This window comes from Mus musculus, chromosome 5 (genome assembly GCF_000001635.26).
Source record: "Mus musculus strain C57BL/6J chromosome 5, GRCm38.p6 C57BL/6J".
Classification (NCBI taxonomy): Eukaryota; Metazoa; Chordata; class Mammalia; order Rodentia; family Muridae; genus Mus; species Mus musculus.
The window spans coordinates 14655212-14670957 of record NC_000071.6 but is presented as its reverse complement, the minus strand read 5'-3'; the positions used below and the strand labels follow the sequence as shown (position 1 = coordinate 14670957).

The window sequence follows — 15746 nt, the reverse complement described above, 5'->3', positions numbered from 1 at the left end:
AGAAAAAAAGGGATACTCAAAAAAATAATTTGGAGACTGGAGAAAGAAAGAAAGAAAGAAAGAAAGAAAGAAAGAAAGAAAGAAAGAAAGAAAGAAAGAAAGAAGGAGGGAGAGAGAGAGAGAGAGAGAGAGAGAGAGAGAGAGAGAGAGAAAGTGGATATGTGTGTCCAAGCACAGAAAGATGCAAACCCCACAATGGAATTCAAGGTTGTAACTGTAGTTTCTACTTGAATTTTCAAACATATACAAGCAAGTTTTCTATGAATCATTGATGTGTTCTCTGAATTAACGTTATTTAATTAGATATAAGATACTTTGTAGATTTCTAAGCAGCTTGTTTTCCTACTCACTCACTCACTCACTCACTCACTCACTCACTCACTCACACAAACACACAGATAGCAATAAAAATCAAACAAAAGGAGACCATCAGTTGGAGAAGAAAAAGGGTTTTAGGGGGTCTCAGAAGGATTAGAGGGAGCAAACAGGAGGGTGAAAGGAGAAAGTGGGAAGGTGATATAATTAGATTTTAAATAATATTAATTAGAATTCCTTTAAAAAATGGAAGAATTTCTTATTCAAATATACTTGGGAGAGTATTTTTGAAACTTCTCACTAAAGGAAAAGTATGTATTATTCTAAACTATATGCAGATTCTAAGTAATCCTCCCACATTCAGTGTAAGACATTAAATCATGAGTAAAACTAGAATTAACTATGAAGGTAAAAAATTACTTCCATTCTGGATTTTGACCACACCTCTTTCTTTATAACCAATAATTTTGTGCTGTCCAAAGCTTAGAAGTCTATGAAACGGAAAAGCAAAGCAAGACAAACAGCAATAAAACTCCTTGCAACTTATAAAGTCAAATAGCTTTTAGGTAAATACATTACTTTTAGGTAAAGAGAAATACTGATTTATAGTCTCATTCTGGATTACAATGAATAGTAGTAGTATTAGTAGCAATTGTAATAGTAATAATCATCATAATAATAATCATGGAACTATAGGAAACCTTTACATTTTTCTTTATAATTCAGAAAATTTTTATCTCTATGGAATTTGAATTATCAAAATATCATATATGTTAGAGAATTTTATCTCTATGGAATTTAATTAAAGTATCAAAATACCATTTACACGAAAAGAGGTTAAAGTTCTCTGAAATGCAGTTCAGAGTTTATAGGTTTTCAGGTCCCCCTTACCCTTGATCAGCTCAGGCTCTACGTAAAACTAGCATAAAGTACATGAGCAATTGCGATGGCAGGAAACACAACTTACTGTCCTGTCTTTGCTGGGCTCCCCTCGGCCTTCCTTTGCAGTGCCTTCTGCCTGAGGCTGTGTTACGTCTCTGCTTTCCTTCTGTCTGTCCTTGGGTAACGTCTGAGGTGTGGCGCCTGGCAGATCTTCAGGCCTGGTGTCTGGCTGCTGCTCTCCTTCACAAGCCAGTGAAGCCACTTTGCCTATGGGTCCTTCTTCGGGAATTTGTACGTGAGCTTTAAGTAGATCACGTTTCTCCTCCCCCTCTGAGGCCGATGGTTTTGCGTCTGGGGGTAATTTCTGATCATCAGGGATCGGCTTCTTTTCTTCAAGTGGTGGCGCTTCTGCAGCAGGTGGCTTCTTTTCCTTTTTGTCTGCAGGCAGGGCTTTTTCTTCCTCGGATGGTTTCTTTTCTGGCAGGACAGAAACTAGGCTTTTGGTTACTTCACTTTCTTCTAGTTTTTGATCTGTGGCGACCGCTGGCGGGGTTTTCTCAATTGATGGTGTTTCTTTCTCTGGGATCTGTTTTTCAGTTTCTGCTTTTACTTCTGTTTCCTTCTTTTTACCTTTCGCGTGGGCAGCTGTTGGTGTTTTCTGAGGTGGGGGTTCTGCAGGGGCAGGCACGGGGGATGCTTTGGGTCCTGAGGATGCAGGTGGCATTTTGTCCATATCTCCAAGTTGTCCTGATATTGCTCTCTGTGTCTGACAGTTTAAACAAAGCCATTCTTGAATCTGCAAGACAAACAGCGACTGCTAGATTAGTAAGAGTACTGCAGACTTTCTATTCTAGTGCATTAATCAAGATGAAAATTAAAGATGCCTAGTGGTTCTGTTGGTTGTTGATAGGCAGAGGGTGAGTCATTGTCTTCTAAGTAAAAAAAAAAAAAAAAAAATCATTTAAAAACTGTAAAGGGGCCGGACGTGGTGGCGCACGCCTTTAATCCCAGCACTTGGGAGGCAGAGGCAGAGGCAGGCAGATTTCTGAGTTCGAGGCCAGCCTGGTCTACAAGGTGAGTTCCAGGACAGCCAGGGCTACACAGAGAGACCCTGTCTTGAAAAACCAAAAACAAAAAAACATAAAAAACAAAAACTGTAAAGGGGCTATTTAAAATATAAATATGACACAATGATAACCAATCTCTATGCTGTTCAGAAAGAAAGGGAGTGGAAAAGGGACATAGAAGGACTCAGAGAAGCACTCATTTAGGGGTTTTTGGTGGAAAGCAATTTGAAAGAAATTTGTTTTTCACCTAGTATCTTCAAACTTAGTATTTTCATCATATATTTACTCAAATACAATTATATTTCACAATAATTTTGATTTTGTGCAAAATTACACAAAGCTTTTTTGAATTCAGTTTACCAACTCTATTTCTTTGTATCAATCAAATAAAATTCCACTGAGTAACATAGAGTTCTCAAGGGTCACTTGTGTATAATTCTCTTATTTTCTTTCATGAATTCAGTTTACCAATTCTATTTCCTTGTATCAATCAAATAAAATTCCACTGAGTAACATAGAGTTCTCAAGGGTCACTTGTGTATAATTCTCTTATTTTCTTTCAAATTAATAAAATAATTCCACTTTTAATACTAATCACAGGTATTTTTCAGCTAACTAGGATGGAGTCATAGTTCAAATTTCTTGGCATGTTTTTTCCAAAATAAATTCTGATTTTTGGATTGAAATGTTTCCTTATGTGACTGCTGCTCAAGGTGTAACAGGTTGTATCTGCCTTCAGAAGATCACCTTAGGCTGTATTCAGCTAAACAGCTTCCTAGAGGACTATTTTAGCAGAGCCCTGAGTGACAAAAAGAGGACCCATCATTTTGAGAATCTGCCAGCTCACAGTTTTGCAAGCTAAGGCATGAAAACTACTCTTTGAAAAAAACACATGAAAACTATTCACACAGAAGGCAGGCAACTAGGCAAATGGCAGACATTATCCTTGAATTTTGTGTTCTGTCCTCCATGATATCTGTCTTAATGTAATAGATAAAGGCCCTGCATATTGCTTCTTTCTAATTATTATCATTTAATGTATTTATTATGCAAGAAAGAAGGTGGGAGGATCCTATAAATAAGACTGCCTGCTTTCTTATGTTGAATTGTCTCCAGATAAATTCAATTTCAAATTGCTTCTCACACTGGCTCCTCTCTGCAGCTGCACGGCTTAAATAACTTACGGGGAAAAAAAAAAAAAAAGAATCACTTACTGTTGTAAAATACTATTAAAGAAATGTTTTAATTTGTCCTCTGCTTTCTATTTTTTAGAGACTTTAAATATTGTACTTAATACATTTGGCCATTTTTGTAAGTTGTATGGGGTTATGGATCCTTAATTTCTTACCTAACGTACACAGATGAACGCCAACTGTTATGTGCAATAAGGCTGTATGTAAGCATTAGGCTGTATTTGTGTTCCTTTACTTTTGGTGCATTTAATCCCTTATTATCAATCTTTCTTTTTTTCCCTATGTTTTCCTTCCTTCCTTCCTTCCTTCCTTCCTTCCTTCCTTCCTTCCTTCCTTCCTTCCTTCCTCCGTCTTTCCTTTCTTTCTTCATTTTTTTTTTCAAAACAAGGTTTTTTCTGTGTAGCCTTGGCCGACCTGGAAATCTCTATGTAGACTAGACTGACCTTGAAATCAGAGATCCACCTGCATCTGCCTTCTGAGCGCTGGGGCTAGAGGTATGTTCCACCATCTCCAAGTAATATATTAACGTCCATCACTAAGTTCCTGTGAACATATCTCTGGTGTGAACTACAGTTTTTCATAACAACTAGGTCCACAAGTCATGGGGAAGAAACTACCTTGATCACTTGCCCAATAGCGAGTATCTCAATTCTATGCTGAATAGTCACCAAAGATTTTACCTACAGAACTTCAATCTTGATCTGTTCCATGGTTTCAAAAATCATTACTTGATTGAGATACATCTTGAGATATTTTTATTATTCATATTTTGAGCTTGACATTTCAAAAAAAAAAAAACAGACAAAAATAGCAGGTTCAGAGTGCTGTGCTGTCACAAGGATTCTAAAAATCCCATGCAGGTGTGTACTGGCCATTTTCAGCAGGCAACTTTCCCATATAAATAAGCTGGGCACTTTTAATCTAGCAGTAATATCCTTCCAGAAGATATGGGCACAGGGGAAAAATTCCTGAACAGAACAGCAATGGCTTGTACTGTAAGATCGAGAATTGACAAATGGGACCTAATGAAACTCCAAAGTTTCTGCAAGGCAAAAGACACCGTCAGTAAGACAAAAAGACCACCAACAGATTGGGAAAGGATCATTACCTATCCTAAATCAGATAGGGGACTAATATCCAACATATATAAAGAACTCAGGAAGGTGGACTTCAGAAAATCAAATAACCCCATTAAAAAATGGGGCTCAGAACTGAACAAAGAATTCTCACCTGAGGAATACCGAATGGCAGAGAAACACCTGAAAAAATGTTCAACATCCTTAATCATCAGGGAAATGCAAATCAAAACAACCCTGAGATTCCACCTCACACCAATCAGAATGGCTAAGATCAAAAATTCAGGTGACAGCAGATGCTGGCGTGGATGTGGAGAAAGAGGAACACTCCTCCATTGTTGGTGGGATTGCAGGCTTGTAGAACCACTCTGGAAATCAGTCTGGCGGTTCCTCAGAAAATTGGACATAGTACTACCGGAGGATCCAGCAATACCTCTCCTGGGCATATATCCAGAAGATGCCCCAACTGGTAAGAAGGACACATGCTCCACTATGTTCATAGCAGCCTTATTTATAATAGCCAGAAGCTGGAAAGAACCCAGATGCCCCTCAACAGAGTAATGGATACAGAAAATGTGGTACATCTACACAATGGAGTACTACTCAGCTATTAAAAAGAATGAATTTATGAAATTCCTAGCCGAATGGATGGACCTGGAGGGCATCATCCTGAGTGAGGTAACACATTCACAAAGAAACTCACACAATATGTACTCACTGATAAGTGGATATTAGCCCCAAACCTAGTGTACTGGCTAGTTTTGTGTCAACTTGACACAGCTGGGGTTATCACAGAGAAAGGAGCTTCAGTTGAGGAAATGCCTCCATGAGATCCAACTCTAAGGCATTTTCTCAATTAGTGATCAAGGGGGAAAGGCCCCTTGTGGGTGGGACCATCTCTGGGCTGGTAGTCTTGGGTTATATAAGAGAGCAGGCTGAGCAAGCCAGGGGAGGCAAGCCAGTAAAGAACATCCCTCCATGGCCTCTGCATCGGCTCCTGCTTTCTGACCTGCTTGAGTTCTAGTCCTGACTTCCTTGGTGATTAACAGCAGTATGGAAGTGTAAGCCGAATAAACCCTTTCCTCCCCAACTTGCTTCTTGGTCATGATGTTTGTGCAGGAATAGAAACCCTGACTAAGACAAATTGGTACCAGCAGAGTGGGGTATTCCTGTGACAACCTGACCATGTTTTGGGGAGGACTGTGGAAGGACTTTGGAACTTTGGGCTTGAAGATCCATCCGTTGTTAAGAGCTTTGTCGGATGTTGTGCAGGAGCTTGGAAGATAATGTTGAGAACAGTGCAGAAGATGGAGGCCTGGCTTGTGAAATTTCAGAGGGAAAATTAAAGACTTTTCAGGGCCATTGCTGTTTTGATTGTGAAGATTCTGTAGTTCTGGTTAGCTGGGGCTGAAGAATCAGCTGTGATTGACAACATACCAGAACTACTAAAGCAAAAACTTTGCATTACTGGGACTATTGATGCTGGTTAGCTGGAGCTAAGAAATTAGCGGTGATTAAGAAGAGACCAGCATCATTGAGGTGACATCTTCTGGGAAATGTTTTCTGAGAGCACAGTGGCTGTGTTCCAGATATAGCCAAAGTTGTACCTTGTGCTGTGGCTGGACTTGGTAATGTGTAAGTGTCACCCAGGTGGTACTGGTTTTGAAGGCATGAAGGAGTTGAGCAGAGCAGCTGAGGCTTGGCACTGTGAGAGGCCATGGAAGGCCATTGGTGAAAGTGCAGCCTCAGTTGCAATTGATGGCCCAGGACTGAAGGGGTCATGCAGTGTTTTGGAGATGCCAGTACCATGAGATGACCACCAAGAGCAGCAGCAGCAGTGGAGTACAGGCATCTGGAGCCTAGAGGATGATGCATGTGCTACAAAGGGCATGGCTGGAGAAGTGACCCAAGCCCTTGGAGGAGCCCAGAAGATCGTGAGTTGGATCCCAGACATTGGACGGTTGGAGATTGACTTTTGCTTTTGATTGTGACTGTGCCCTGATATTTTCCATCTTGAAGGAAGAAACTGTTTTAGTGGAGTTAAGAGACTTTTAATTGTAAAAAGACTTTGGATTTTGAAAGAGATGGATATTTTAAAGAGATTGAAATTTTAAGAATATGTAAAGACTGTGGGACTTTTAAAGTTATTTAGATCTTGGGGATGAATAAGAATGTAAGGGTTGAGGCTTACTAGTGATGTGTTTGTGTGTCAAGTTGACAAGGGGTCAATTGTACTGGCTAGTTTTGTGTCAACTTGACACAGCTGGGGTTATCACAGAGAAAGGAGCTTCAGTTGAGGAAATGCCTCCATGAGATCCAACTCTAAGGCATTTTCTCAATTAGTGATCAAGGGGGAAAGGCCCCTTGTGGGTGGGACCATCTCTGGGCTGGTAGTCTTGGGTTATATAAGAGAGCAGGCTGAGCAAGCCAGGGGAGGCAAGCCAATAAAGAACATCCCTCCATGGCCTCTGCATCGGCTCCTGCTTTCTGACCTGCTTGAGTTCTAGTCCTGACTTCCTTGGTGATTAACAGCAGTATGGAAGTGTAAGCCGAATAAACCCTTTCCTCCCCAACTTGCTTCTTGGTCATGATGTTTGTGCAGGAATAGAAACCCTGACTAAGACACCTAGGATACCCAAGATATAAGATACAATTTGCTAAACACATGAAACTCAAGAAGAATGAAGACTGAACTGTGGACACTATGCCCCTCCTTAGAATTGGGAACAAAACACCCATGAAAGGAGTTACAGAGACAAAGTTTGGAGCTGAGATGAAAGGATGGACCATGTAGAGACTGCCATATCCAGGGATCCACCCCATAATCAGCATCCAAACGTTGACACCATTGCATACACTAGCAAGATTTTATTGAAAGGACCCAGATGTAGCTGTCTCTTGTGAGACTATGCCGGGGCCTAGCAAACACAGAAGTGGATGCTCACAGTCAGCTAATGGATGGATCACAGGGCTCCCAATGGAGGAGCTAGAGAAAATAGCCAAGGAGCTAAAGGGATGTGCAACCCTATAGGTGGAACAACATTATGAACTAACCAGTACCCCGGAGCTCTTGACTCTAGCTGCATATATATCAAAAGATGGCCCAGTCGGCCATCACTGGAAAGAGAGGCCCATTGGACACGCAAACTTTATATGCCCCAGTACAGGGGAACACCAGGGCCAAAAAGGGGGAGTGGGTGGGCAGGGGAGTGGGGGTGGGTGGGTATGGGGGACTTTTGGTATAGCATTGGAAATGTAAATGAGCTAAATACCTAATAAAAAATAGAAAAAAAATAAAATAAAATTTAAATTGTTTTTGAGAAATTACTCTTACTTAGTTGTCATATATTGCATATATGGTAAGTACCACAGAGCACATGACTTTTCTTAAAAGGAAATATGTTGAGAAAATTAAGTATATTGCTCTTTGGGAGAGAACATACTCAATATTTTCATTAACTTTAAAATTAGGTGAGTGGGTTAACACTGTATAGTGTATGCATCTAATCTTTTAGGTCAGATAAAAAGCTTCATTCCCCCAGTATATAGTATGTTTGCTAGGGGTAAAAAGCAGCAGTGCCTTTTCTTTCACATATACAGATGGCTGTGCATCTCTATGAGTTTACAGCAAGATACAAACCCTAAAACCTACAACAGCTCCCTCCTGCAAGATGTACTGGTGCAAGAAGGGAACAAATGCTACAGGAGGTAATCAATCACTTCTTAGTTGGATCATGTCACACTCCACAGTTAGATTCTATATCAGACAGTGTCAATGAGGCCAAGAACCTGAGGCTAGATATGTCACGATCTCTAGGGTAGTCTGCTATGATTATTCTATTAAGTCACCATAGCAAATAGATATCCATAGATATGTGCACGTCCCAACTCTCATCAGAGAAGCTTCCCTTTTACAACAATTAACACTGAAATCTACAAATGAGCAATGTTCAGAGAATGAGAGACATTTGAATGTTCAGCCTATATATAGTATCTGTATCACACTTCTGAAGTCAGGACTCAGAGATGTATGCAGAAGAGGGGGAGGAAAGATTGTTAGAGCCATGTGGTGGATGATTTCAGGGAAACAACATTTTCCAGACACAACATGGCAGATGAATTTATGGATTCACATAGACTATGACAGCATTCACAACACCTGCACAAACTGAAGTCAGACAAAATCCCAGCACAGGTCAATGGAAGTAGGCATAAATTCCTACACTTATCCAAGAGGCTGATTATGATGGGTAGAAGGTGGGAGAGGGAAATTCAGTTTTCTGCAATAGACTGACACTGGGTATATCAACCACACTGTAGGACAGGCTCCCCTTCTTCAGGAATAGTTGGTCAATACAAATTTGACTATTTGCTTGTTTTAAAAGAGACAAAGCACATGGAATTGGGTAGATAGAGAGGTTGAAGAGGATTTACAAGGATTTGGGGAAGGGAAAATGAATAAAATTCAGATATATTGTATGACATGTATGATGTTTTATGATCCAGAAGACCAGGAAATCTGCTGTAAAGTTGTGTCTCCTAGAAACAAAAGGGAAGCTTTACCCATGATACTCCAAGAAGGTCTGAACAAGTACTACACCAATACACATGCTAAAATGAAAGTGAGGAAGCTCTCAGGGCACACCCATAGACAAAGAGCTACAGACCAATAATTGTTGAAGTGTGAGAAACCATCTTCCCTAAGGAGGATCCTCCTATTTGATTATTCAATATGAAGGGAGTCAAGTCTGAAATTGTACACATATAATTAGCATTAAACATACTGAATATGTGAATATGTTGTATTTATACATTTAGGCATTATATACATATATATATCATATCTATATCTTAGGCATTATAGTATATACATATATATACTAATTTAAAGAAATCATAAATTTGAGAAAAAACAATGTGAGCATATGTCAGAAAACTTATATTTAATATAGACTTTATATTTCTAAAGACATTCCTAATACTGACTTTAGTACCAATATTACTTCTACTAACTTTAGATGCTTATGGAGACATTTGCAAACATATAGCCATCAATATTGAGGTTCTCAAGCCATGGTTATTTGTTTTTATGTATCCCATAGATTTTAATGTTTTATTTTGAGGATAGTCTTATTAGTGTCAGTGGAATAAACTGTTAATAAATTTTTTTATGTAGTTACTATTAAATGTAACAAAATCAGAAGCCTCCATGATATGAAAATACCCACATTCTTATTTACTTCTTTAATATCAGTTATTAGAATATAAAAATGTATATCCAAGTAGAGAAAATTCTGATAAATAAGAAGTATATAAGAAATAACTATGCTGATCACACCATATTCAAACACATTCAATTGTCAGGTACAACATGTTAGTAAAATGCAGTTATTTTAACATTTAATCATCAAAGCTTGTTCAAAACAAAACAGCACTCTAAAAATCCATTAATTTTAAGAGGGGAACAGGAAATGAAGGCAATAATAGAGGAACAGCAAAGGGACTGTGCCGTGCTACTCAGCATTTCTCCATCAATAAGTAATTTGCTTTATGTAAGATTTCAGCTGTAACTATAGCAACAATACCATTAAGTAAAATCACAGAATTCAGGGCTGCTGGTTTGTTTTTCTATCTCTTTTGAAGCATGCATATACAGCCTGTAGCAGGTTGAAAATGTACCAATAGACTTAAAATGCTTTGGAAAGGATGGTCAAAAACACAATACACATGAATTTATATTTCCATCTGAGAAGTCTTGCAAATAATATTTTGCATTAATTTTTATTAAAGGAACAACTGGACTGATTTGGAGACAAATACAGTTTCCACTTTCCTTCAACAGAAGTGTTGGACCAGAGGCCATAGCCTTATCTTGAAAAAATTGCAATCAAAATATAATCTTGTGTCTTGTGTACCTTTTGGTTCTACAATAAAATAGTTATGTAGTAAGTTAACATTGTGGTGGCTTGTGGACGTGCATAACATTTAGAATGATATTTGGTAAAAAAAATTAATTAAGGTAATGTATTTATAAATCATAACAAGATTTTAAAATACTTACGTGTATGTGTGTGTGTGTGTGTACACGCACACATGTGCGTGCACTCCTGTGCGCACACTTACACCATATGCATAGGTGTATATGCACCGTTGCCAGGGAGGTCAGAGAGGTCAAAAGTCATTGGAATCTCAGAGTCAGAGTTACTACTAGGTGTTGCGAGTAATTTGATGTTGGTGCTCAGCCTTAAACTTGGGTTCTGTAGAAGAGCAGCAAGAACTCTTAACCACTGAGCAAACTCTGTAGCCATTGAAATCACCTTTCATTTACTGACAGATCAAAAAGTATGGGGGCAGCACTGACATTTTTATCAGTAATTTATACTATTTTAGCTATCTGTATTTATCTTAGAACCCTGTGTTCTTAAATGTAATTTGACATCCAAAAAATGTCTTGTTGCTATGTTTTGTTCTGTTATTTGTAGAAGATAAAAAGAAGTAGAATTGAATGCTGGGAACACTTTTTCTAGACTACACTCAGATTTTTTTTAGGCTATAAAATTAACATGATAGGAATCTTTGATCATGGGATTACCATTTACAAGTGTTCAAATGAACCAGGCATGCTGGTGTATGTCTATCATATCAGCACTTCAGAGCTGACAGCAAGAGGAACAGAATTCTAGATGTTTCTGCGATACAATGAATTCAAGACTAGAAAGAGTTATATAAGACACTGTTTCAAATATAAATGTATGCAAAATATTTTATTTGTGGGACTTTTATTCTTATTCTGCATCTCTTAAAAATGAACAATATATGATTAAGGTCCTTTTATTACTGCATATTATATTACTACATATTTTTAAATTAGAATATATGATTTTCTTCATACTTCTGGTCTTTTTATGATTACCAAAAGAAGAATGACTCAAGTACAAAGTACAGTATTTAATAATATGTTCTTTCTCGTTTGTTCGTATGTCCAAAATGAGTTACATAAGAAGTTAAGGCAAAATAGGCAAGTATACATGTAAAACAATACAAAATAAGCATGCTCTTACAAACAACTGGAACATGGGAAATAGATACTTTACTGAGTTAGAGTAGAATGACCACATTTGAGGAAAGGATCAAAAAAAAATCCTAGCAGACTACGGCAAACTGGGAGAACCCTGAATTTCTAAGGTCCTTGGTCTAAGGTGATCAGCAGACCTGTCCATGTCTCCCACCTCTGCAATGCCACACAGCCCTATACATCTCAAAATAGTCACTCTGCTATTTTTCTTTAGAAGTATAAAATATATGCTTCCACATATGCAAAATATGCTAACAATATTTTTATAAATAGCCACATGTGAACTAAAATCACATATAGCATTTAATAAATAAAAATCATATTATATATATTATAATCAGAGATTTAAAATATGCTGAAAAACTAACTCAATACTTTTTGTTGGTTTGGTGTTCATCTTTTCATGACCTAAACCAGAATCCCTTTCTGTTTTCTTTCTTGTCATGATACGTATACAGTTTATACATATATATATATACAGTATATACATATACAGTTTATACATATGTATATACTGTATATGTATATACATATGTATATACAGTATATACACATACAGTTTATACATATATACAGTATATACATATAGTTTATACATATATATACAGTATATACATATACAGTTTATACATATATATACAGTATATACATATACAGTTTTCTAAACTCCAAAAACAATCTGAGTGGTAATTAAAAGAGTTATATGCATACATTTTATGCCTGAATTAAAATTACATTGAAACAATTGTGACTGAACTCACTGAAGGAAACAGTGGGTTTAGGTTCTTCCTCTCTTTCTTCTTTCTCTCTCTCTCTCTCTCTCTCTCTCTCTCTCTATCTCTCCTTCCTTCCTTCCTTCCTTTCTTTTTTTTCCCCCTTTTTTTTGGATATTTTCTTTATTTATATTTCAAATGTTATCCCTTTTCTAGATCTCTCCTGGAAATCCCCTATCCCATCCCCCCACTCCTGCCTCTCTGAGAGTGTTCTACCACCCATCCACCCACTCCTGCCTTCCAGCCCTGGCATTCCCCTACATTGGGGCATCCAACCCCCTCAGGCCCAAGGGAGTCTCCTCTCACTGATATCCAACAAGGCCATTCTCTGCCACATATTCAGCCAGAGCCATGGGTCCCTCCATGTGTACTATTTGGTTGGTGGCCCAGTCCCCAGGAGATGGGGGGGAATCTGGCCACTTGACACTGTTGCTCCCCGCCATGGGGATGCAAAACAGCTCCTTCATTCCCTTCTCCAACTCCTCCATCAGATGCTCAGTCCAATGATTGGGTGCAAGCGCATCTGCCTCTGTACTTGCTAGGCTCCAGCAGAGCCTCTCAGGAGACAGCTATATTGGGCTCCAGTCAGCAAGCACTTCTTGGCATCTGCAATAGTGTCCAGGTTTGGAGACTGTATATGGGATGGATCCCCAGGTGGGCAGTATCTGGATGGCCTTTCCTTCAGTCTCTGCTCCACACTTTGTCTCCATATTTCCTCCTATGAGTATTTTGTTCCCCCTTCTAAGAAGCAAAGAAGCATGCACACTTTTAACACCACATACATACAGACACATATGTATGCCCCCCTACACACACAGAGAGAGAGAGAGAGAGAGAGAGACAGAGACAGAGACAGAGAGACAGACAGGGAGAGAGAGAGAGACAGAGAGAGAGAGAGAGAGAAACAGACACATACACACAGACATACACATGTACACAGAGAAGCAGTTATTTGTCATGTTATGCCAAAATACCTATCAAGAAGTACACTTAGGGGAACTTAGGAGAGTAAGGGTTTGTTTTTGCTTATACTCTGAGCATACAGACCATCATGGTATACAAATCATGATGTTAGGAGCTTGAGGAGGCAGCTGTTCATATTATGTTCACAGTCTGGAAACAAAAGTGATAAATACTTGTGCTTAGTCAGCTTTTTTCCTTCCATCCAACCTGAGACTGGGGCTGTCCACGTAAAAGATGGGTATACCCACTTTAATTTACCTAATCTCTAAAATACCTTACATACATGCCCAGAGACTTGTCTCCAATGTGATCTCTGATTCTGTCTTTTGGACAACTGATATAAACTATTAAATACAGTGTTCATTTACAGAGGCTGCTATGTCAAAATTCCATACTCTTGTCAGCTAGTTTATTCTAGAAGTAAATAAATGCCTAGTTCTGGAGACAGAGAAGTCCAGAACTCCAGAGGGAGATGTTTCTTGTTTTTCCTGTATTCACACGGGATTGAGTGCAGCAGAAGCGTTAAGTGACATCATAAGAGGATCAAGTACACTCATGAGGCTCTACTCTAGTGATCTAATCATACTATAGACAGTGTGTATATGAGTGTGTGTCCACATGTGTATCTGGGTGCGTTCTGCTTGTGCCTAGAAGTCAGAGGTTGGCATCCCATCTTTTCTTCCCTTGTTTATTTGCTGAATTAAGCTTGACAGTTTGGACAAGGTATGTAGCCAGACTGCCTCAGAGATCCCATCAAAACCATCCTCAAAATGTGGGACTAGGAGATGGACATTACATCATACCATGCAACACCAATTCTACTTCTGTTTGTTGGAACTGTAGAGTGACCATTATCTGTAAGGCATGTGGGACGGTGCTACCAGACAGGTCTTACGCGCGTTCGCAACCGGCCAGGAAAGACGCAACAAGCCAGAACCTTCTGCGGCAAAGCTTTATTGCTTACTCAGGAGCAAGAGAGGAAGAGCACGGCAGAGAGAGGCAGAGAGGAAGAGAGAGAGAGACACGCAGAGAGACGCAGAGAGAGAGGCAGAGAGCAGAGGAAGAGAGCAGAGGAAAAGGCGAAGAGAAAGAGACGAAGAGACGAAGAGAGGGAGTGCCAGAACCCCATCCCTTTTAAGGAGAATTATCCTCCGCCTAGGACGTGTCACTCCCTGATTGACTGCAGCCCATCGGCCCAGCTGTCATCACGAGAAAGGCAGAGCACATGGCGGGAAAACTGCCCCTGCACATGTGCAGATTATTTACTACTTAGAACACAGCTGTCAGCGCCATCTTGTAATGGCAAATGTGAGTGCGGCTCCCCACAGACAGGCATGAAAAGTGGTAAGGTTGAGTGATCTAAGATACCAGGAATCTCAGAGATTTGAGAATGGCAGGAGTTGAGCTTATTCCTACCTGTCTTTGTACCTTCTCTGGAACACGTAACCACAACACCCCACTGAAAGGAACATGGGCATTCAGTCAGGTAGCATAACACCTAGTTTGCTTCCCCATGCTAATGAGGCTTTACAGTACCAGGCAACGACCTTCCCTTCCTGGACATTCCTTTCCCCAGAAGGCACATAATCTCCATTCACCCCAATGAAATCTATGTGTTTATATCCACCAGCAAATAAAGTAATATGAGAGAACCACTTTATTAAAGGCTGCTTCGGGGAAGGCCTTCACCTAAAAGAGATATACCTAAGACTCCCAAAGAAGGCTTTCTTTTCTCCAGCTTCTCTGGAACTTAGCATTCACACCCAGCTAGGCTGGATCCTGCTCATCCTGGGTTCTGCCTTTCCCCTCTTGCCTGGTGCATAGCACCACTCGTAGAGAGGTAGACCAAAGTACAACAATGATCTGCCCCCAAGAATTGTTCAATTGTTTATTGAACAATTATCTAGTGTTCAACAAATACCACATAGGTTTTTCAATGATCTATGATATGTATGTTGGGCATAAAAAATAAGTTGACTGACCCAATAAGTACTTTCTTGAAAGTGAAGATGTGACTAAATCATTCAGAGGCCTTGGATAAGTTGAGAAAAGGAACACGTAGGCATGGCAATCATTTGAGAAATACATAAACTGTATTTCACTGGTCCATGTTAATGTCAAGACTACGGCAGGAACGGTTTGGGCAGAAATACTTGGTGCCTTGAAGTCTGAGGGAATATGGGGACTGTGGTGGCTTGAATAATCTTGGCCCAGGGAGTGGCACTATTAGGAGGTGTGACACTATTAGAAATGACACTATTAGGAGGTACAGCATTGTTGGGGTAGGTGTGGCCATGTTGGAGGTAATATATCACTGTGGGGTGGACTTTGAGACCCTCTCCTTAGCTACCTGAAAGACAGTCTTCTCCTGACGGCTTTCAGATCAAGATGCCAACCCCCTG

The 15746-nt window shown here is 39.5% G+C and overlaps 1 protein-coding gene across 10 annotated transcripts in view; it reads right to left on the bottom strand.

Moving 5' to 3' along the window:
* Window positions 1-15746, bottom strand: part of Pclo (piccolo (presynaptic cytomatrix protein)) — a 348560-nt gene that overhangs the window by 192508 nt on the left and 140306 nt on the right. For all 10 annotated transcript variants that reach the window (XR_003955649.1, XR_003955647.1, XR_003955650.1 and 7 more), the window contains exon 4: window positions 1283-1993. Coding sequence is in view for 6 of the 10 variants with exons in the window: in XM_006503582.3 (XP_006503645.2) it covers window positions 1283-1993 (711 nt within the window). In the remaining 4 variants the exon portion in view is untranslated. The remainder of the gene's footprint in view (window positions 1-1282; window positions 1994-15746) is intronic.